The following is a 24874-nucleotide window of genomic DNA, read 5'->3' as shown; positions in this document are numbered from 1 at the left end:
ACGTATAATATCACAGCCAGTGAATTATCAAAGATTCCGTGTCCACTCAACCTTAATCTACATAATGGATGATAACGAAAGAAAAACTACAGAACACAATATACAAGGCGTTGAAGCCAAGTATTTATGGAGTGCAAGTTTACTTGAGTCAACTATGGGCCAGGAGGGGGTATATATTGTTGCTATGATTGTATAGTTTTGGCAATGTCAGTGAATTTGTAGAAAACATCAGGGCAGCAATGCTGGATAAGCAATTACATTGTCAGTAATAATCTTTGGGATGAGACATCACAAAATTCACTGGTTTTGACAAAGCCTTAATACGATTCCCGATATTAGATTTACAGTAAATTCAGGTATCATATAGTTTTCAGTCAGTGATGACTGCCTTTTTGCACATAGCGGCATGTGTTAAGGTAATACACGCCTCAAAACTAAAATTCTTAAACTCAGTTTTTTCTCAAAACAGGGGTCACCCTGCAAATGTAGATGCAAGAGAAACAAAATTCCCCGACATTTACCAATTTTTAGATTTGAAAATGGCTGCTATCCGTGTTAACTACATAGTACATAGGTAATAGCTAAATTTTTGATGTTAACAAAACTGGGTAGATGGTGAAAACTTTACCTTCTCTAAAGAGCCCCTAAAAGTGGTAGATCCGAAGAGTTTTGTCAAAATTTTGCAAGTCTGAATATCTGTCCTCAAAGGCACAGTCTACCGCAAAGTACACAGAATTCTACTATTTTCCCTTGAAAAGTGGATTAACCTTTGTGCAATCCTCCTCCCCATTTCCTTATGCAGTGATCCAACAAATGCTGTGAAAACGATGGGGTTTTAAACCAGAAAGCATGTGTTGACGGGGTTATGTGTTCATGGGGTTAAAACCTTTGCAGAAACATGTGTCAAATTTTGAGTGTATATCATGTATGACTGTACTTATCCTACCCAACTCTTTTGCTATGCCACACTCTTTCTCCTAGAATTCAATGTAGTATTGAGGTGCCATTAATAACTATCAAGGCACCATTGATAATTATTAAAAGGCCATTGATAATTATTGAGGGGTCATCCATAGTGTTAAGGGTGCCATCTGATAATTATTCAGGGGTCATTGATAATTTTTCAGGAACTGTTGATAGTTAAAAACGTGTCCATGGCAGTACATTTGATCTCAAATCTCCTTTCCCTCCTAAGCACAAAAATTTGTTAATGCACACATCTGATAACAAATAATTTGTGAAGTTCATCAAAATGTGATAAATTGCTTAAATTGTTGTATGTACTGTTTGAAATTTCCATCGCTGATACTGTTTTTGAAAAAATAAACATTGCAAAGCAAATTTTTAACAGTAATTGATAGAATATCACACAGCTGTAGCATATACCTCAGTGTCAGCACATGATAATTTAAACAAAAACAAACTTGTCCCCAAAACATAATTAAGTTTCACTTTTCATATACCTGGGTAGAATGCACTTTGGGGACAGTCGATATTCGGACTCTCAAAGTTTTACAATTATCTTCTGATATACCACTTTGTTTGGGTTCCTTTACAGCTCTTGGTGTAAGAAAACTTTTCACCAGCTTAGTTTTCGAAATTCAAAAATTTTATTTTTCTCCATAGAGATAACAAAGGGATGGCGGCCATTTTGAAGTTCAAATATCAGTAAATCTTGGATTATTTGTTTCTCTGGAACTAAAACTGGTAACCTGCAATTTTTATTCTAGATTTTGAAAGAGAATAGTTGAAATATTTCTGGAGGAAAGTTTGAGCAAAAGTTTAAGTCTTTCACTTTCGAGGTGTGAACTACCTTAAATGCCCATAAGCTGGTAAGTTTTCAAAATTCCATCGACATGCTACCATGGCTGTTACAACTTCCAAAACTCCCTTCATTCTGATACAGTTTTGTTGTTTTGTTTCTGAAAAAATGCCAAATCTATATAATGATGTCAGTGTCACAACTTCTCAAATGAAAGTTCCCTGACCTCTTAGCTTTGAAATAGTATCATTTTATTTCTACTCCTTCTAGACTTCAAAACACAGCAGGCATCCTGCAGACATCACAATGTGATGACTGTATGGATGACCAGCACTGCCTGAACACAGCAGACATCCTGCAGACATCACATACTGTATGGATCACTAGCACTGCCTGAACACAGCAGGCATTCTGCAGACATCACACACTGTATGGATCACTAGCACTGCCTGAACACAGCAGGGATCCTGTAGACATCACCAGCACTGCCTGAACACAGCAGACATCCTGCAGACATCACATACTGTATGGATCACTAGCACTGCCTGAACACAGCAGACATTCTGCAGACATCACATACTGTATGGATCACTAGCACTGCCTGAACACAGCAGGCATTCTGCAGACATCACACACTGTATGGATCACTAGCACTGCCTGAACCCCCCCCTTCTCACCGGGACCAAACTGTGTCGGCCCAGGGCCGACGCAGCGTGTCCACATTGGTTTTTTACGTCGGCCCCGGCCCAGTTCCGGCCCTAGGCCGACGCAATGTCGTCAATCTGAACAGGCCAATACTGTATGGATCACTGGCGCTTTCTCAGCATACTAACCAAAACTTGAAAATTGAAAATCTATTAAAAATTGTAATAGTTGTTGCCAGGTTAGACAGAATGCATAATTCACAATAAAACACCACAGAAAAGTCATAGCTGGTATGTGAGTCGGAGTGTACGCCAGGTACTGTGGAGTAAATTACACTACTTTGGTAGGCAAAAAGAATGTGCCCTTTTAGGTTGTAAAGGCAATTGACCTACTTATGTTATGCTTATAGCAAGCTCGTTTATGATATTGTCTCTTGTTTTTCACTAAAATGTAAAATGTTCATTGAATAATCAGCCAGTAGATATGGAAGATTATACTGTTATCCCAAAATTCATCAGAATTTTTAGGTGGAAACTGTAAAGGCTAATTCTTGTGAAAAATATTCTTAAAGTGTAAATTTTTTATGTAAAACATAATTAGCCCAATCAAGTACAAAATGCCTTCATAAGCTTATTTTATGATTAGGACACAATAATGCTTCCTTGTTTTCAAGTTTTGAATGATTAGAAAACTTTCAAAGCAGTGAAAAACTGCTGCTGTTGAAAATTAAGGATGTTACAGGTAATATAGCAGCTTTAGAGTTCCCGCTTATGTGTTCTAAGGTTCCATGAATCTACTGTTGCAAGTGGACCCTAGAGAGAAGTTCTAAACACCTTGGAGAAAACTTCTAAGGCCAAAGGTACAATTGGCTTTGACTCAATCTCCTTGGTTCAATACAAATTACAGGTTAGGGTGCCATTTAACATTAGCAAATCCTTCAAGTATAGACAGTCATTTTGCTAGTGTCCAGTGGATTGTCCTTGTTCCTAGAGAACATTAAAACTGACAAAGCATTGATTTATGTCTACATTTGTGGTCATGCGCCATTTGTGAGAATAGTCAAAGTGTTCTGATGTGTGTTGTAAATTTCATGTCAGTAGTAATCACTATGCTAACACCTTGAACTTGCCTGGTTACTTTTCTAAAATTTGTTCAACACAAAGTAATGATCAATAGACAACTTCAGTAATGAAATAGTTCTTAAAATAATAAATTTAAAAATGTTTGATCATAATTTTACAAATAATTTGAGTTGTTTTTAATGGAATTTAGGTTACACTTGCAATCAATCCTTGGTGTGTTTGTAAAATCCATGTTCCATATATTCATATAATGTTGATAAGTCTAGAATCTTGTTATTATTTTCAAGTGCTGTGAATTTTACAAAGCCGGAATGCCACTTCTTGATCATTTGTCCGTCACTTCCGTGATGTTGTTTTATCTGCTGATTTGCAATACTACACCAATTATTGTGTGTGACAATTCCAAGCTGATAATTTGACCTACTTTTGCATTGTCAGGCAAACTACATGTACTGTTAAATACCTCTACTTTAACAATTACGACCACTAAAGATCATCTTAACAAGTAGTCTTAAAAGGTAATTAATTGTACATTTCATTGCAGACATCAAGCCCAAGAATTGGCAGAGCTACCATCAACTTACCCAGTGATTGGGAGGTGTATCAATCACCAGAGGGGAGGCCGTACTATGTCAACAAATCAACCAGAGAAACTAGATGGGACCTTCCCATTGGTAGTGAAAAATTGGATCTTCCTAGCCCAACCATTCAAGATGATACAAGTGAGCATTGGTATTCACATTTTTTTTCTGTTTATTTCTTTGGTATCTATTGATACATCTGTTGTTTGAACTCTTACACCATCTTTAATATCAGATCACTAAAAAAATTCAAAAGGAATTAAAATTTTGCAAGTCAAATCACAGTAAGGAGAAATAATGATTAAATTCATGATAAGATAAAGAAATACCACCCATAACCAAAAAATACATGTAGTTCAATGAATTAAAATGTATTTTATTGATGTTCAGTTTGTCTAATAATATACAGTGTAAGTATAATCTTCAAAGATTTGATTAACATTTATTTTTTACACTATTGCTTTCTATGGTGAGACATGTGTACTGTGAAACTACGATGGAATGCTTGCTGTTTGGGGCAACTATGCTCTACGTATAGAGAGATTTTGATATTTATCTAGTGTAAGCCTTATGAATTCCATCAAATGTAAGTGCATTATTTAATTTTAATAATTGAGCCAATCGCAAAATACATGAAAATCTCCGCTCGTGTGTTGTCATTCCAGCGTAATCGTGTTACTAGCAATTGACCCCTGTACTCTGTTAAGGGACTGCTTTGAATTATATTGACACAATCACTCTACCCTAGAGTAACTGTCATCAAAGGATTTCAGCAAAGGGACAAACACTGTCACGATCTTCTACATATTGTGTTTAATTTTTGTTCAACTGAGGAAGTTGATTGTAGCATTCCACTTAAGCCATGTTGTTACACGTTAGCGTGCATTTCCCTTCACTAGATAGTACAGGAAATAAAATGCTTACATAATGTCATCTTTGTCATGAAAATCACGTTTCTTTTTTATTTAAACTCCACTTAGATAATGCAGCGCAACCAACACAGTAATACCAACATCTTTTCCAACATTCCAACACTGCCAGCTCCCTGATACTGTCCCTATATATCTCCCAGTGTGCACATGGCATCACATTTGGCACGTCATCAGCTTAACCTATTGGTCACTCCACTCAAATTTTTTGATCTGGCCAACAGAACATATTTTTCTGACTAACGTCTGTGTCACTTTAAAATTACAACAAGTTTGAAGTTCTTCCATTAGACGTGCCCAGTGGATGGATTGTAAATACATGTATAGCATGATTATGTGTGGAATACAAGTCTGCCTTCTCCTGTATGAGTTTGAAATCACCTCAAAGAAAGTAGAGTCAGATAGATGCCACTGAAGTTCTTGGTTAGAAATGACTCATTGATTCAATAATTCCTGGGCACAAAAGTTATCTGTAACACTTGTGTGTATCCCTTTCATTAAAGTTGCAATATGGAACAGAATTGACCTTCATATTTCAAAGATTTAACTTTATAGAAAAATCCATAAAAATTTAATTTGCAGATTCGACCATTAACAGGAACACGGGGATTACTCTAATTTGAGTAAATTGATTTAATTACCGAATAAATTGCTGTTTTGGTACGTACTGTCTGCGAGAGTAAAGCACAGAATTTGAAACGTCATTTTTACTATTTGAATATGTACGCATGCGTATTTGGTGCATGGTAACGGTTTGCGAAATTGTAACATTATGTCAACATGCCTTGCTAGCCTTCTCACGGGCAAGCGGTCAGGTCTCTCTGCCCGCGCCCTGGGTCTCTGCTGACTGATTCAACCTAGTGAAAATAGAAGAAATTGGCCAAAAATGTTGGCAAAATAAACATTGTTTGGTCAGCTCGAAAGATGGAACCAGAAAAAAGAGTGACACACGACTACTGCACCACTTCGAGGAGGCAGACTGTGTCTACATCAGTTTCTCGCGAAAACATCAACGTCGCCACTGTGTGATGATCAACTTTGCTTGCCAGTGGTGTTTCCTCGGACAACACCGACCTACCAACACCGTGCGCACCCCACGATTTGTAATGTGAACTGGGCCGTAGTCCCTCCGCAAGGAAATAACTTAGATCTAGCATTCATTGATAATGTATATCCTTCAGATCAAATATGCATTTTTCGGAAACAAAGAAAAACTGCAGTCTCCATCATTAATGGCATGATCTCATTTATATAACGGTATATTTATTTAATTATTAGCCGTGTTCACAATAATGACATTGGCTCAGAAAGAAAGAGAAGGGGAAGAAAATGTACAACACTGAAAAGTTTTCAGATTCACTTCATTCACATTAGCTCAGAGGTGATTAAACTTTCTGTCTGAAAATCTGTAACAATTCATTCATGTATTTTGCAACAACATGAACAATGCAACTGTCAGTACATGACAAAAAGTACTTAAAAAGAGAATCATTGTCAAAGCATTTAAGCTGGTTCTGAATGTTAAAAACTATTTCAAAGTAAATTGTGCGTACAGTTTGCGCTGGTTTTCTTGGACATGATAAAATACAATGGATTTCATCACCAACACCAGAATGACAAAGGGTACAAAGTCTAAGATGTCTTGGAATGTTTTTAAAACGACCAATTTCTACTGCAAAAGTATGGTCAGAAATTCTTGCCTTTGTCAAAGCAATTCTGTGAAATGGAGACTTAACAAGTGATAGATAATTTTCACATTTTTAATTTTTACGACGCGTCGATCGACGCGCTGACATGGCCATGCAAGACCAGACTGAGGGGCAAGACAGTTGCCGAACTTCTGAAGTGGTGGATGATACTGAAGTGGGCAAAGCTTTCAAACAAATATAGCGTGCAGATACCTCGCCTTTTAACATGAAAAATGTAACAACATGCAACAGGGAGATGATTGCGGAAACGCTGTCAGGCACGCAGTGAACACAACCAGATCGGTGTACGTGGTCTGGACGCTCGATCGATCGAACGTATACAGTAGGTGCACACGGTGTGGCACTGACATACATGTATATGGGTGAGAAAAATCAATCACACAATCTTTTGTAGAGCTGTACTTTATCATATCGACATACTTATATTTCTGAAACATGCTACCAAAGTTAGGCAAACGCAAAATTTACAGTGAATTATCATTATATATGTCAATTTCTGTCATCGTGTCAACATCGCCCCTCAAACGTGCACTCTATTGAGACGTCATCACTCTTGGTTGTACTAGTCACATGCACAGTAGAAAACGCCAATGTTTTTGTTTTGAAAGTTTGTTTACAAAATAGCTTTTCTAGGCGTCCGCAACATCTCCGCAACATCTCAAAATGAATGTATTTGTGTGCCAGGATTGGTAAGAGGCTTAGCTAAGAAGAGTACTTCAACGTAGTATGGTCTATTTGCTTTAGTTTTACGAAAAAAAATCGACAATTTTGATCCATATTGCAACTTTAAAGGTTGACATTACATAGCACTTGCACTGCTGGCTCTTATAGTACCTATATTGAACTCATCAGTAATTTTCTTACTGCCGCATGAATTGTAAACCAGCAAGCAGAGCATAGCAACTGATAAACATGGCATTTTCAGGATACTGTATGGCACCAACTGTGGTTATGAACTAGGAAATACAAATAAACAGGAAAACATGAAAGATTTGAAGATGAAAACAAATATTTAAGAGCACAAGAAACAAAACAAAGGTATAAGACATTTCCAGACATGATGGTAAATATGTCAGATAATATTCCATGAAAAGTAATTTGCTAATCAACCAAAAAGAGTGTTTTGAGATCATTTTTGACTAAACTTTGTACAAATACAATGTACAATACTTCAAGTCCAACAACAAACCTGAACATGGACTGAGTATCTAGTGTACAAAAGCTATTGTCACTTGAATTGTTGTTGTCAAGACCTTTGTATGCATGATTACAGCAACTGGCTGCATAGAGAAAAGAAATAATATCTTCTTTAAACAGCGGTTGTCTTTATCTCATCTGCCTTATGCAAGTTAACATCCATATAGGCCTGTTGAGGTGGTTTTATTATGAGATTTTTCAGATTGTGACACAATGGTGTACCAGAGTTTGATTTGGCTGAGATGTTCATGTAGACAAGCCAGTACTGAACCAAAATCAACAGTAATAACAATCTGACATGCAGCCCAGCTGCACCAGGACATGAAGTTGCATTGTACTCATGCAGTTAAATCAGACAATTTAAGATATATCTACTTAAACAAATATTACAATTTTGTACAGTCAGTTTGCTGCAATATTGTATAGAGCAACATGATTATGACTGAGTAAACAGAATACTTAGCTGAATATTATCATTCTCCCATAAATCAGAATTCAATGAACACAAAACAGTGTGCATGTAGTCACTATTTTCTAATGTGCTACAAATGAAATCAATATTCTTTGCATTATTTCTTTACACCAATCCATGATTCTGAACTATTCTGAGGTACCGTAGTCTTTAAAATAACGGACATTTACTTTATATTTGCCAACATTCTGTGGGTCAGCTCAGTGCTATGCTTAAAGTGCAGACACAACTGAATGATATCACATTGTGTAAAGCTGGTAATAATCACATCCCAAGGCTGTTACAAGTTTCTGAAATATTGACTCATAAAATATCTACACTTTGTCTTCATAAACTCTGTAAAAATCAACAATGAATGCACAATTATACTGTATACACTGTACTTTTGTTAAACATTTGTAATAATAATGATGACTTTATTTCAGGATAAAAAGAGAAACACTAAAATGTGTACAATATCCCATATGTTAAAAGACAAAAAGGAAAAAATTGCAAAAAACAGAGACAGAAAATAATTAAAAGTATGTAAGATTTCTATACAGTAAAATATGCTTTGAATGCAAAAGAGCACAGAATTTAGCAGCCTTATGTAAGCAAGATAACTTAGTCTTCATTTCATCAAGGAGACATCGAAGTACTTAGAAAACAGTGAAGAATTTAGATTCTTGCCTGAAAATTTCTCTTTTCCAGCAAGTATGGAAACAGTCACCTTATTGTTTCATCAGTCGTTGTTCAGTGTATCTCAACATTCCAAGGAGACATACATGAGCAGAAATCACGAATGCTGCTGCATTCCAAATGAAATTTATATTTTACAGTCCTCAAGTACTGTATTTGTATATTGTAACTGCTGTTGAAAAAGTCAGTAAACTCTAACAGTGTCAGTCGCTTGACCTTACAGCTGAGTTCATATCATAGCATAGCAGGGTGCATTGAACAGCTAACCATTGTGACCCCGTTGCGCTTTGGCCACCAATAATTATACACACTTTCCATGGTCCTCTAAGACAAAAAGGTTATTTGCAATGTTTTTTAGACAACCAGGTTGTTTTCAATGATGTATTTAAGACAACCAGGTTGTTTTCAATGATGTTGCTAAGACAACCAGGTTACTTTCAATGATGTTTTTTCAGACAACAAGTTTATTTTCTATGATGCCTTTTACATAACCCATGTAAAAAAAATTGAAGATGGATGTTGGGAGATGTACAGTATGGACACTTTGATATATTTGAACCTCTAACCTCACTTTAGGATTTTTGTCATGCTAAAAACGATACAAGGGACCAAGATAAGTGCATTTTTGCAAATAGTATAATCCATTTAAGTATTTATATTCGTTGTTTATATACTTAATATTTGCAATAAGTTTTCCCCATCTGTAAAAAATCTTTGTGTCACTTTAGATAGCCATTTAACTATGTCAGAGCGTAACGTAGGGTATGCAGAGCTGCCCATGTTCAGTTTTGATAGGGTGATCAGTTGTGTTTGTCATCTGCTCACAGCTCAGGCCAGTCAGACTCTTGTTATTGCTTTTGCCCCATCTCATTTAGACTACGTCAATAGCCTTCTTTCTGGCTGCCTGAAACATTTCATTGATAAATTGCAACATGTTCAAAATGCATCTGCTAGACTTGTCCATAAAATCAAGAAATCACACAACATGTACAACTACTTTTGAAATCGCTGCACTGGCTACCTATAGCTTGTCGTACATACCGGTAGTACAAACTTTCTACAGTTTGTTTCAACTTTGTTTCAGGGACTGGTCCGCAATACCTCTCCGACCTTTTGCAAATGTATACACCCTTACGTCACCTGGTACATGTATGTTCTTAATCTGACACATGTCTTTTTCTAATACCAAATGTTGTCACAAAAATTCTTTGGTGAAAGGTCTTTTCCTTGTTCAGTAACAGAAACTTGGAAAAATCTGCCTGTTAACCTGCACCATATGGATTCACATATTTCATTCTGCCATGCCCCCAAGGACACACTTTTTAGGGAATAGTCTAGTTTTGCCCTGTGCCTACAGCTCCGTTTTGAAGTTAGGCACATTATAAATATTCTTTACTATTATAATAACTGTTATTTTTATTATTATTGTGAATGTCAGGAAATTTAGTGCGAATGCAAAGGTTTAATGTTTCAAATAATACCAGAGCAACAGCAGGAACTGAGAAAGTACTCTGGGAATTTCCCTGGTATTTTTGTTTTACAACTTATACAAGTATCTCATATGAACTGCTACAGATATAGTTAATGATTCAGGGGAATTTGGCCCTTCAATCAAATTTTAAAAGGGAAGTAAATAAAAAGGGAATATTTCCCAAAACCTGTGAGGGCTTGAAATAATTACATGTTCTTGAATAAAGTGTCAATATGACATGAAAGGATAAAGTGTTTGGCAGGGAGAGTTGAACTTTGGATGTGACTGAATAAAGAGTAGTTTCACATTTTACCATTGTCTTTCAGTGAAATTAAAAAATAATTGAGCTGCAAAGTGTAGTGAAGAAAAAAGTGGATTGTTAAATTGATTTATGTTCAGTTTAACTCCAAAAGTACGGCAGAATTCTGTGAATACTGTCTGGCTATACCTGTCTCTTGTGTGACTTAATGTGAGTATTACAGGATACTTTCCATTTTTGAAGAGAGCTACATCATCTGACATGATTTTTCAGTAAAATGTATATATGTTCTGTGGTCATGAAATTCATGTCAAATTCTATATTTTGACTAATACTTAAACTGAAATGAGTTAAAGCTAGTTTCCAAACAATCTTATGTGGACTGCCCAAACTTTCTCAGTGATATTCAAGATTCTAATCACATGACAAGCAATCATCTGAAAGTTAGTCACATGATCATACACGCTTACAAGGAAGCGAAAAGATTAGGGACAAAGAAGGATTTACCCAGAATCTACGAAACATTTTGCAATGTCACTCAAGTTTGAACTATGAGGAACAGAATTTGTACATGATGATATACCATATGCCACCACTTGAAATGCACACACACACATTCGTACACTCACACACGTAGCTGGTTTAATGCTCTTTACCGTAGCGTATAAAGGCAATTAATCATGTTAATCTGAAAGATGTAAAATGCTTGGCCAGTAGCATTAGTTAGTTGTAATTCTTAGTTCTGCTAAGTGATTTACAGGCTGATTGTCCGTCATTGTCCGTTTGTCATCAGTCCATCGTCCATCCGTCAATAATTGCATTCTTCTCTGAAACTACATGTCAGCTTACTTTAAAATTCATATACAGTTCACTTGGCGTGACCTCAGTTACATTTGTTGAAATTGTGGTGAAATTTACATATTTGTATTTTTGGGGCATTTTTTGCTGTTTTTGGTCAAAATATCGTCACTGAAACTGCTTGTCCGATTGCTTTTAAATTTAATGGAGTTCACTTGGGGTGACCTCAGTTAGGTGGGGAAATTTTTGCCATTTATGGTCAAAAAGTTTGTATCTCAAAACCTACTCATCTGATAACTTTGATATTTGGTATACAGGTCCATAGGGATGATCAAAATACAATATATTGAAATCATTATGAAATCTGCAATTTTGTATTTTTGGGCAAATTTTTGCCATTTTTGGTAAAAAAAATTGTATCTCAAAAATACTGGTCTGATAGCTTTGATATTTGGTAGACATGTTCTTAGGGATGACCTTAATGTGACATGTACAAATTATGATGAAATCTTCAATTGTGTATTTTTGGAGCTATTTTTCCCATTTTTGGTCAGGCTATCCTGAAATAAGCTACTAGAAATTTCCACCATCAACATGTGTCACAAATAGTTATTGTCTATGTAACACAGGGGAGCTCTATTGGCCACTAGGTCGCTTGTTTAATTAGTCCCCATGGACACCGTCCGGGGGCACTTATAGGTTTGGTCATGTCCGTGCGTGCGTCTGTCAGTTCAGGCAGATATCTCAGAGACGCCTGGAGCGATTTCATTCAAACTTGGTACAAGGATTATCACCTATGCCATACATATGCATGTCCATTTGTTTTACGACCCAATTCAATATGGCTGTCTGGCAGCCATTTTGTTTCCTGTATTGGATGTCGGTGCGTATGTTCACGAAAATTTCTCAGTGATGCTAGGAGCGATTCCATTCAAACTTGGTAAATAGAGTACTCTATATGTTATACATATGCACATTGATTTTTGTTTTGATCTGGTCTAATGCCATACATATGCATGTCCATTTGTTTTACGACCCAATTCAATATGGCTGTCTGGCAGCCATTTTGTTTCCTGTATTGGATGTCGGTGCGTATGTTCACGAAAATTTCTCAGTGATGCTAGGAGCGATTCCATTCAAACTTGGTAAATAGAGTACTCTATATGTTATACATATGCACATTGATTTTTGTTTTGATCTGGTCTAAAATGGCGGCGTTACGGCCATTTTGTTTCCTATATTTTACGACTGTGCGTTCGTTCACGTAAATTTCTCAGCGATGCCGGGCGCGATTGCATTGAAAGTTGGTACCTATATTAATCCCTATCACATATATATGCACGCCGATTTTTGTAATGATTCGATCATAAATGGCTGTGTGACGGCCGTTTCCTTTCCTGTATTTGATATCCTTCCACAGGGTCCCCAGGAATGATCCACAGGCGTTCCAGGATGAAATTAATATTTATGCTGTGTCCATGCATAGGGGCTCATGAATGCAGATATCTGAGATATTCCTGTGCCAATTTTTTTTAAACTTGGTGCAAGGATACTATACTATGGCATACATATGCAGGTCTATTTATATTAGTGTGGCATGCATAATTAGGTCCAATTTGCATAATTCGAGATTAGAGCGCTGTTTCTGGTACAACTGTACCAAATTTGATGAAACTTTGTGCAGATGGTTTTAGTCCCCACGGACACCATCCGGGGGGACTTATAGGTTTGGTCATGTCCGTGTGTGGGTCCGTGTGTCTGTCCGTCCATCTGTCCGTTCACACAGATATCTCAGAGATGCCTGGAGCGATTTCATTCAAAGTTGGTACAAGGATGACTTCATATGTTATACAGATGCATGTCGATTTGTTTTGTGATACGATCCAATATGACTGCCGTGTGGCCATTTTATTACGATTTTTTCATGTATAGAGCCATTACTCAGGCATGTTTCAACCGATTTTATTCAAAGTTGGTACAAGGACATTGACAAATGTCATAGCTATGCACATCAATTTGTTTGTGATACAATCCAATATGGCCGCCGTGCGGCCATTTTGTTACGATTTTTTCATGTACAGAGCCATAACTCAGGCATATCTCAACCGATTTTATTCAAAGTTATTACAAGGACATTGACCTATGTCATACATATGCACGTCAATTTGTTTTGTGATACGATCCAATAAGGCCGCCATGTGGCCATTTTATTACAATTTTTTCATGTCCTGAACTACAGCTCAGACATGTATCAAGCGAAATTATTCAAAAGTATTTTTATCACAAACCTAATGAAGAGGACTCCATCCTCTCTGAGGACCTGTAATCAAAGTACCCATTAACAAGTGGGGACTGCGTCATCAACGATGACTTGTTTCTCAATGTTTTTTTCACTATTTTTGAATTGTATGTCAACTCCAGTTTCTTGTTCTACTCCCAAAAGCATGTTTGGATACATACTGTTCAGCACAAATTTGTTGAACCCAAATGTTTATGTAGAAGTGATTTGAAATAAACACTGAGAACAGCATTGACAAGACGGAACTTAAATTAGAATGCACTTTCAAAATTATTTATACATGCTATCGTCCAGTGACTGTGATTAGTATCACCGAAAGGTCACCATAACCTAGGGCAAAATGGTCCAGTGATGGTGATAAAAGGTCACCATAACCTGGGGCCAAAGGTCATCATAATCTGGGGCAAAAGGTCACCATCCTTTGGCAAAAGTTCTGCTTGTGTGTAACTGCTCGGAAAGGGTACACAGTCCATGTAGCCGACAATGAGATGCAAATTATATGCGGTCAAGGTCTCCTCGACTAACTTTCAGCTGGTTGCTCACTTTCTACTATTTTTATAGTATTTTATACAAAGGCACAGACTTATTCTACCTTCAACTTAAAACTGATAGTGATTTTGTAGCTCATTCTTTACTATTTCTAATAGTTTTTGGTAGCCGGTAACAGACACTTCGTGTTCGTGTCCGCTACATCATGTACATGGATGATCTGCCTCGGAAAGTCATAATCTGATTTGAAGTCACAGAAGCTTTTGTATATTAGAATAAATTACCATTTGAAGGAAGAAAAACAACTAAGTAACAAAAGTGATAACCCGGTAAATAACAGTATGTCAAATGGATACACCAATTTTAACTAGTTATTTGAAAACTGGAATTTTTGGAAACATTTCAGTGTGTATATCTGCTGTAATAGAAGGTAAATATTTTAATTTCACCAACTGAATACATGTTCAACCTTCTATTTTACCATGTAGTATATTCTCATCTAATTCATGTCATGGAAAGACTTTGTTCATGTAAAGCACTAGTTTTGTACTGAGTTTATCATCTTTGAACAATTGATCTTCTGTCAGTGAATGTTTGAGCCAAATTTGAAAATGTAAACACTAAAAGCCTTTTAGATATTGATAGAAAAACAGTTGAGGTGAAAGGTCAATGAGTTGTCCTTTATGATGAGTTTTTCATTGTTTTTCTTCTGTTTATAAAATACACATTCATGTTCTTTTCTAAAGTCACATTCACATGTAAAGGCATCGTCACAGTTCAACATTTCAATACAGTCTGGATATGGTTCACCATAGCCTGTATACGATTTTATGTCCAATAACATTGTTGAAAAGTGAATTTTAATCCACATCAGAATTTAGTTGTCAAGAATGACGTTGTATGCTTTGCCCAATGCTCAGCAGGACTTATGATTTATGTTGCTAGATGCTTTCAGCAGGAGACTCAGAAGAACGTTTTTATTTCAAAGAACAAAAATAACAGAAATAGTTTCATAAGTTACAGCTTTAGTCCCTGTAAAGACTACCATGTACTGGCACCAGTTTAGTAGGGCACTAAAAATTAAGCTTGTTTGTGATAATATATAATACAAATTTACAATATGGACTAGGGACACTGAATTTGTTTAAATATTAACATTCTAGAGGAAATAATCATTGTGGACACTTGACAAATGATGGCTATCTACAAACCTGTACCAAGCATCTTGTAATGTATTCTAAAACTGTTTAATTCTTGAGTCAACTTAACCAGTATAGACATGGAGTTGCTAAGATTGGAACTTAGAATTCATGCTCTTTGCCTAGTGTGGGCTGAAACTAAACAAAGTGCAGAGATCACGATCTTAGTGTAATGTTACCTTGTGTCCCCATGAATTGGCCGCTTTGTTTACAGTAGTGTAGTCAGCAATATAGCTATATGCAATGGGATTCTCTGTGATACACTGCAGAAACGTACTCTTAGAGGTCGAAGGGCAACAAGAGCTGGTAGCATTATTCTTACAGTTCATTGTACCTCACCCCCTGAGGAGGGACCATGGACAATTGAAAAGGAACATTTTAAAATGAGAATTTACATTCACACAATCTAGTGTATTTGACCGCTGTGGTGGTAGAGCCCAGTGGTGGAGGAACCCCAGTCTTACTTATAAACAATGTATCATGAATAATGTATCAACAATGAATGTACTGCATATTCTGTCACATGCTAATGCTACAGGAATGAAGAAATCATCGTTGTTATACACAAATGTGTACCTAAGTACTTGAGAATGTAACCGTTCTTGACTTGGAACAGAAATCATTGTATTTCAGTTACAATAGCTGTAACCTTGGCTTAAATAAAATTGTCATGAAACATGTGTTAAAAATAACTGTTAGAATAAACATAAAATATTTGAACATCTAATCCTATGTCACCCACCGTGTTTGTTTTGTAATTTAGAGATTACAAGAGTTGTGTTCGAACTGAATTCTGTAAAGAGTTATCTTTATCCAGGAAGAATATGCTTAATTTATAATGTAATCAGTGTTTGTACTGTATAGTAATTTGTAAAAAATGTGCCCAAGGTATGCACTTGAAAGGAAAACTTACCCTCAGCTTTTCTTTTTGCCAGAAATGGTAAGTGCAGCATAAATTACCTTATGGTCATGGTTACCCACTAATCATTTTGCTTTCTGCAAACTAAAACAATTTAATTTATGTGACTTGTTAATTGCATGTCGTTTTTTCTGCAGGTTTGCCTGATCCTCCAGAAGAAAATCAAAATGGTTCTGTGCCATCCATGAGTCCAGCAGATTTCACACCCCCTCCCTCACCTTTGGATTCTCCAGCACCAGAACAGCCTGCACCACCCAAGGAAACTGTCAAACCAGTAAAGCAAAGACAATTCATTGTAAGTTAATTAATGAATGCTGGCTTGCTCTGCAGGATGAATAAAATTATGTTTTCAGTGTAGGTTGGAGAGCTCTAGTATCCAGGCAGGTTCAACCGAGTCAAGTCAGTTTTTACCGTAACTCCACTGTTGTATCGGTTGTTAGTAAGCATTTGGGTCAAAGGTCATGACAATTTGACTGACATCCTGAGTTCACTGTCTGAAACATAAACTGTTGTTGACCTCTATTCATGAGAAGTGGCCGTAAAGTAGGTTGATAAGACAATGACATGAACTACATGTAGCATAAAGTCAGAATCAGGGAATGTAAAGGAGAGTTCTATAGACTTATAGACTGTAGTTCTATAGCAACACTAAAATGGAAACAAAATATGGTAAAACTAGGGATTTTACATGAAATTGATAGATAGCTACAATAATGATAAATTATATATCAAAAGAAAGTTCTATTCAAGACCAATTGATTGCAGTTTGTTGGTTCAGTACTTGCAGAGATATGTCCTGTTGAATTTGAAAAAATCAGCTTCCTATTTAGAAATTATGCCATGGTAGACACCTGTAGTTTTCATTACAACCAGGTGACCCCATATTGAACATTGTTTGAGGAAACTAGAATTGCAATTTCTAGTGCTTTTTGCAATAACTCAAGCATTTCTTATTGAAAATTGATGAAATTTTTAGTGGATATTGCCGATGAAATGTTCAATGGTTTTTAATTTTTATAAATGAAAAATATTATTTAGAATGCTGTTTACAAGGTAAACAAATAAACAATACCTGTAAACAATCAAATGATGCCTGTGACATTAATCACTGTATGCATTATGTATTGTGAACATCAACAGAAATATGATAATCATATTCCATCATATATTATTTTGCATATATGAAAAAAGTTATTTAGATTTATGTTTACAAGGTAAACAAATAAACAACAATACCTGTAAACAATCAAATGATACCTGTGACATTTTAAAACTTGATTTAAATTTAACAAAATATTTTTTTATATTTCTTTTTTATTTGAACTTTGGAAATTTATTAAATTTTTTTTGTGTGTGATTACAACTTTTATTAAATGATTATGAAATATGTCTGATTAATGTAGATTTTAAGTTTAACAATTGCAGAGAACTTTTCCAAAAAGTCAAAAAACCTTCGTTCTCAACCCTTTTTCTATGCCGTAAAACAGCAACACGCATTTATAGAATGAACAACTGCATTGAACTGGATGCAAAATTACGCTGCCCCGTAAATACCATGGACCCTTGAAGTCAGCGGTCCGAAATACAAACCAGTATAAAAACCAACTTTTCCAAAGTCCGGAACACCATCAATGAGGAAAGAACAAATTAATAATCTACGGCCTTTTTCTTCAGAGAGAACCAAAATAGTCCCCTTCTCGGGAACTAAAGATCGAAACTAAAATTTCAGTAAAGTATCGGCAAAGTGCGGTGCACGTGAGCAGTTCGGTATGGTATCGGAAAAGTGCGGTGCACGTGCGTATGCCACGAGGGACCGTGCGTATGCCTACACTGCAGTGCTGGCTTGACAACTTCTCAGTGTTTATCGAAAAATATCACCCGGAAATCAAACTACTTCGAACAAGATAACGTTTGAAAGGGTGAAGTATATAAATATATCTCTAGATCCTTGCGTTTAATAAGAAATCAGACAAATCTAGCTGCCAAATCGTGAATGTCGGAACTCAGCTTAGACCTCCTAACCCGGGCTCCTAACACACAACATGCGGCGAAGCGCTGATTACTTGTATGTGATTGCTGGGAGTGCCCGGATGTAAAGTTGGGGTGAAACCATACTCGCTAAAAAGGGCCTTAAGCATCATTTTTCGGATCGTCAGACTTGTAATTATTGCAGAATTACAATTAATATTTATCATAAAATTAATTTTTGGGCCAAACGTTTAAGGAAATCAAGATTTTCTTTCATAAAAACACAAACAAAACATAAAGTTTGATCACTGATTGAGTTTTTCTCGGCCGATTTTAACGTTCCCCCCCTCAAAATGAAGCCCATGATCTCGTCTTTCGTACCACCCCTAAAAATAGTGATGCGATCGGAATAAGTCATGCGAAGAGCCTATCAAAGAGGTATATATTCGATCTCTTTCGCAGGACATTTGAGATCACGGCACAACGTTCATTATGGACGCCAAAATCGCCGGTACGCGTGAGTTTGTAGTTGTGCTGCTTTGCCATTTATCGTAGTACAAAAGTGAAAATTTCCCAATATGAAGTTAAAATAATAATCTTCAACACTACAGTTTCATTTTCTCTGATTATTTGGTCTATTTAAGAATTAACACGAAAGTTTGGACTAGACCTGCATCAAACGCATACGTTCAACACGAATGTCATGTGACCTAAAATCCCTAGTAAAACTGAATACAGTTTCTTCAGGGATTCAATGTGATAATTCTGTATAAATGGAACAAGTCAAATCTTGAAACACTCAATAACATAGATCGGAAAAACACAGCATCAACATTGCTGACAGATGGTACAGAGAAATTAAACATTGACATAGTTTCTGCTACCCATAGAAAATGTCTGCCAAAAAAAGCACCTCAAAATCAAAAATATAAAACTTTTGCTCAGACTTGCCTCTAGGAAACTTTCAACCATTCTCCTTCAAAATAAAAAAAAAATTGGGGTTCTCCATTCAAATTCTCGTACTATGGATACTTGAAATGCAAGGTTGCTGCCATCCCTGTGTTAACTCTATGAAGAAATATTAAAGTTTCAATGTTCACAAAAATAAGCTTGTAAAAACAATTAATCCAAGACCTTCGAAATAATCCCCTCAAGTTGTGGAAAAAACGTGAAAGTTTGAGAGTCTAAATATCTGTCCCCATGGTGCATTCTACCGCACATACATGTACATGTACATATATACCTTAATGACCTTAATAAGCCAGTGCACTCTGCAAAACCAGTGTTTGAATTTCTGTCATTGCATGCTTCGAAAGCTTTCATTGAGTTTGTGGTTCAGTTCAAGAAGGTACTTCATGACTTACTGACCAAGCAGCAAAACACTGAAGGAATTACTTTGTCCCATTGATATCACTGAAGGAATTACTTTGTCCTATTGATATCACTGAAGGAATTACTTTCTCCCATTGATATCACTGAACTTGGTTAAATTCCATCATAATAAAAATCACTCAGTCAACTCTTGGTGTTTATGGACACTCAGCACATCAATCAAACTAATGTAATTTTGTAGTTTTCTATCAAGACTTTGTGATTCATCTTGAACTACACATTAATGCACACGTTCATGAAATAGCAAATATATTTATCTTTATAAAATACCAACTTAATGACCTGAATCCTAATCTCTACTTGTATGTAATAAATATACTCCTGGTGACACTTTTCATGTATATTGTAGATTGTAAAAATAAATTTGATGACAAGGTATTAATTGTAGCATAAGTGACATGGACATAAATCATGTTGGACAGAACAATGAAGAGACATCGCTGTTTTCTTGGATATTTGTGATTTATACACACATGGAGGTGGACTCATGCAAATAAAACATGTAGAAAGTTGTAAATTATAGATAAATGGAAAGTCATTGGCAAATAAAAATGTTATCTTAGATCATGGAATTCTGTTACACAAAAATTAATGCATGTACTTTTAATTTGATGGCCTGTAGTAAATATTCCTATTTTGATGACAAATTAAAGGTACAGTGTACTCTGGTAGAAGTGCAAGGAATTGGAGTCTTTAAAAAATAATATGCAGAAAATATAATCCTTGTCACCACACTGAGATCATTCACCAATGACAGTGACATGTGTGCCAACTTTTTACTGAAACCTCCATACACCAACTTAAATGGTCATTCACTAAATGTCTTCCCCTATAAAATTCCTCCCCCCCCCAAAAAAAACAACAAAAAACAATATCATCTCAGCAATTGTTGGAGTATAATCCTGATCCACATTTCTCCAAACTTCTTAACACTGCTGCATGTTGATTAACTAGCCATAACTTGGCAGAAGCATTCAATTATAACTTATACCCTGTTCAGATCGACCACTTTGCGTCGGTGTAAGGCCGGTGCTGGGCCGGGGCCGATGTAAAATAACCAATGTGAACACGCTGCGTCGGCCTTGGGCCGACACAGTTTGGTCCCTGTGAGAAGGGGGGTTCAGGGCCGACGCAGGGCCGACACAAAATTTGGTCCAACGCAAATCGCCTGTGTGGACACGTTACGTCGGCCCTGGTCCCAGTTGACGCCCTCACATGTTCATTTTGAGTAATGCATTGGCGCGTAGAATATGGCGGTTCGTGGGACTAACTGGAGCTGGAGCACGGAGGAGACGTAAAATGACAAGTGGTAGTCATATTTGCCCTTCTTGTGCGTAAAAACCGCAGGAAAATCATGAACAGTAGAAACAGCGCGCCAGTATTCAAATCTGCCATCTTGAACTTTGACAGGTCAGAGGTCACAAAGGACAGCAAATTAACGTCGGCCCAAATTTAGGTACCGGTAAGTGTGGACACGGACCAAATCTGTTCCCAAAAGGAGGATTATTTTGCGTTGGCCCAAATTTCAGTTGGGTTGCCAATGTGAACAAGGCATTAGTTGTGCTGTAATGTCATGTACATTCAACGGAAATATTAGGTTTCAAAGGAAGCTAAGGAAATATGCCTGCCTAGCACCAAGCTTTGTTACATTGTCACTTATCAGATTTGATGAGTTGAACCTCGTCTCCATCAAACCAGATGGCATTGAACTGTCAGGATAGGTCTTGTTAATCATGACTTAATTGCAACTTTACACAGGATATCCTAACATCAGGGAACATGCTGACGACAACCACACACCCATTATGTGTCCTTTATAGTTAAACTTTATTAGGTCATTTAATATTTGTAATCTGATGTCAGGATGTCAATAACCTGCTTCATTCCAAAAGCACTTTGTGTTCGAAACAACAACTGTGTCTGAAACTTAGTATCATTTCAATTTATAAACAGTACACTTTGATCAAAAATGGAAAGATTTATTCTGCTATTCAGTTGAGGGTTTAGCAAGTCCAGTGGTCAAATGTCCAGTATCACTGAGTTTTTGATTTTACTCTGAGCAGTTTTGCCATTCCCTGGTTGCACAGACCAATGAAAGCTAATGAATACATAGACTTGTATGATAAAGACTCCATAAAGATTTAGCAAAAATGACTGATCTTAGTCTAGGGATCACCGTACTATTCTTTTTGATTTGTTCACACTGGCTGTTGATTCCAGTAGAACATCAAATTGCATTCATTATACTCTACAGAAATATTGGCACAGAGTTTCAATCTCCACTGCCGTATGAACTGTACATTTACTGGTATTAATGCTATGAGTTTATGTAACATTTTTTGGTTTTGTTTTGTATTGCAGATAAACAACATCACATTTCCACATCCAAATGCCCTGCGGGACCAAAGCCTTTTGAAACCAGATGAGTGCAGTTACTGCGATTACTTCTGGGTGAGTCACGCTACACCAGTTGTCATCCACAGATAGTTTAATATGAGTCATGTGACACAGGTATCTGAGGGGTCAGTGGGTTATGATAACAAAGTTGATATTACAGTGTCATCATTGTTGACATTGATCATTCTCATTGTACCACCACACACTGATCATAACAAGTCATTGTACATGACACAGTCCCTACCTATACTTTAGGTGATTTGATTAGATGTACCTAAGGTATTCAAAATAATGCACTGATTAGAATATGTGACAGGTAAGCTTAGGTATATACATGTATAGCTGTTGCACCTTGTCTTTTGCTATGTTTAAATGAACTTGATTCTGGCACGTTTTAGTAATTGCTCAAGCCTGACCAAAATTACAACAAAATGCCCACTAGACAGCCATACTGGATCATGTCAATAATACAATGGATACAATGGAACAAAATCTGTACTTCATGGTACTACTGCCATGTGCAAAGTTTTATTGAAATCTGTCGTGAAATCAAATGATAGCCAGATGGCCATATTCAACATTGCGTAACAAAGCGATGTACATGTGTATGTCTTTGCACAAGGGTAGAAGAAGAATCGAGGTCTGGAACATCACAGCATTGCCATTTTGTTATAAAGATCTAAAGTGGTGCTTACACCTGACAACTTGTTGCTCAGCTTGAGTTTACTGAAAGCATTACATTCTATAGACTGATACTTCACCTCACATTCCCCATGCCAGAATATTTGCTTCAGACTGACAAAAATTAAAATGAAATGGCTGCCAATCACCCATGTTGGACCATGTTACAAAACAACATTAAAATGCATGCAAGTCATAGTGGACCATCTTTATGCCAATTTGGATGACATTAGTCAGGATGTGTTTAAGTTATAGCTCTTTGCGCAAAATGGCTAAATTGGACGACAAAATAAATCGACATTCATACATATGTATGCCATAGTGTGTTATATCAAGTTTGAGATAAATCTTTCCAGTATGAGAAATGGCTCCAGACAGACAAAATCCAAAGTCTTCACTCTGGACTTTGTCCAGTGAGTACTAATAAAGCAATCAACCTCGCTGGTTAGGGAAGCAATTATACCAACTAACTAACTAACTTTTATTGACATCATTGCTGTGTTTATGAGTTAATGGTTATGATTCTTTCAGTCACAGTACCGGTATGTTTGTGTGTGTTTGTATTTATGCGTGTGTGGGGTGGGGTTGGGAAGGGAGGGTACAGTTAACCCTGGCCTGTTTCAAAGGAAATTTGGGTATCAAGGTGTTTAACAAGCCACATATATTGGTATAAAATATTTGATGTGAGAATTGGTGTTCTTGCTGTCAAAGGTGATATTTTTAGTACACTTAAATATTATGTGAAAGAATATAATAATGATATCTATGAACTTTCTAGAAAATTTTTTCGAAAATTTAACCAGTGCAAAACGCGTTTATTCTAGAGAGTTTTAATTGATTTTCAAAATGACTCTCAGATAGAAGAATATGTAAACCTATTTGGGATTATATATAAAATTTTGTCAGAATTATACAATATCTACCTATCAGTAATACTGAAATGTTTTCTTAGACACACTAGGATGGTTAATACCGGTATTTGAATTTTTTTTCCACTTTTTGTACTTCACTTACTTTTTACCACAAAGTAAAGAACAGGAACTATTTCATTGAAAAACAGTGTGTACAGTGTAGATCCTATTGTCTCAATAAAAATGACATGGTCTGTTGATTGCTTTGTCTTTGTTTTTGTTTTGAATCACAACATGGCAGACATGATAGGCCTTTTACTGGAGTTCAGCATTTTTATGATTTTTATGATGATTGTAAAAATTGGAATGTATCGTATTTGTTCATAAATAGGGTCAACAGATTGTTGATGTGAAGTAAACATCTTGCCAGAAGCTAACTACAGAAATTGTTCCATGCTGTTCAGTGACCTATAACCTCTTTTGATGTCAAAGGTCACTGATATAACTTTGCATCTGTTATTGCTCCTCAGGCTGGTGCCTTTTTTATGGAAACAGGTGTGTGCTTCTTGTAGAAACAGGGAAATTTAAGTCATCAAAATAGCACGGCGTTTGTGCTGGTTGTTAGCCTCAGGGATGAGAAGTGTTTTAATTATAGTAGCATGTTCCTTCTACAAAAGTAATACAACATAAAAATAAAGTTAGTCAAAAGACTTGAAGTCATCAATGGTTTACTGTACTGTATTCAGTAAAATTTCTTCATTTTTCGACGCATGAATGAGCTTCAGAGCGGACAATCACTTCACAAATATCAAATAATTTTCACTGATCTGAGTCCAAATGTACCGAGGAGAAAGAAATCCAGTGTTAATTACAGTTCAACTTAGATTAAATTCCAAACAGTCACTACACTCTATGCTGGTCTGAACTCTGTTTCCTTTTTGAGAAGATTGTGATTTTCCCAGGATTTAATTTTCCTTGCTATAAAACAAAATCTTACACTGAAGCAAGCGGAGAATGATGCCTAAAATATTTTCTGTCACAAATTTAGAGTTACAGCTGTAAAACTACCATAAAGACATTTCTTTAGGGTTTGTTG

General features: G+C 36.3%; 2 protein-coding genes across 4 annotated transcripts in view; one reads left to right on the top strand and one right to left on the bottom strand.

Annotated features, from left to right (window-relative positions):
- LOC139150876 (growth arrest-specific protein 7-like) overlaps positions 1-24874 on the top strand; it is a 100895-nt gene that overhangs the window by 2539 nt on the left and 73482 nt on the right. The window contains exons 2-4 of the mRNA XM_070723309.1: positions 4034-4211; positions 16627-16784; positions 22211-22300. Coding sequence (XP_070579410.1) covers positions 4034-4211; positions 16627-16784; positions 22211-22300 — 426 coding nt within the window. The remainder of the gene's footprint in view (positions 1-4033; positions 4212-16626; positions 16785-22210; positions 22301-24874) is intronic.
- LOC139150877 (uncharacterized) overlaps positions 1-24874 on the bottom strand; it is a 116606-nt gene that overhangs the window by 24112 nt on the left and 67620 nt on the right. The gene's annotated exons all lie outside the window — the stretch shown is intronic.

This window comes from Ptychodera flava, chromosome 15, assembly GCF_041260155.1.
Source record: "Ptychodera flava strain L36383 chromosome 15, AS_Pfla_20210202, whole genome shotgun sequence".
Lineage (NCBI taxonomy): Eukaryota > Metazoa > Hemichordata > Enteropneusta > Ptychoderidae > Ptychodera > Ptychodera flava.
This window is presented reverse-complemented; position numbering and strand designations above follow the sequence as displayed.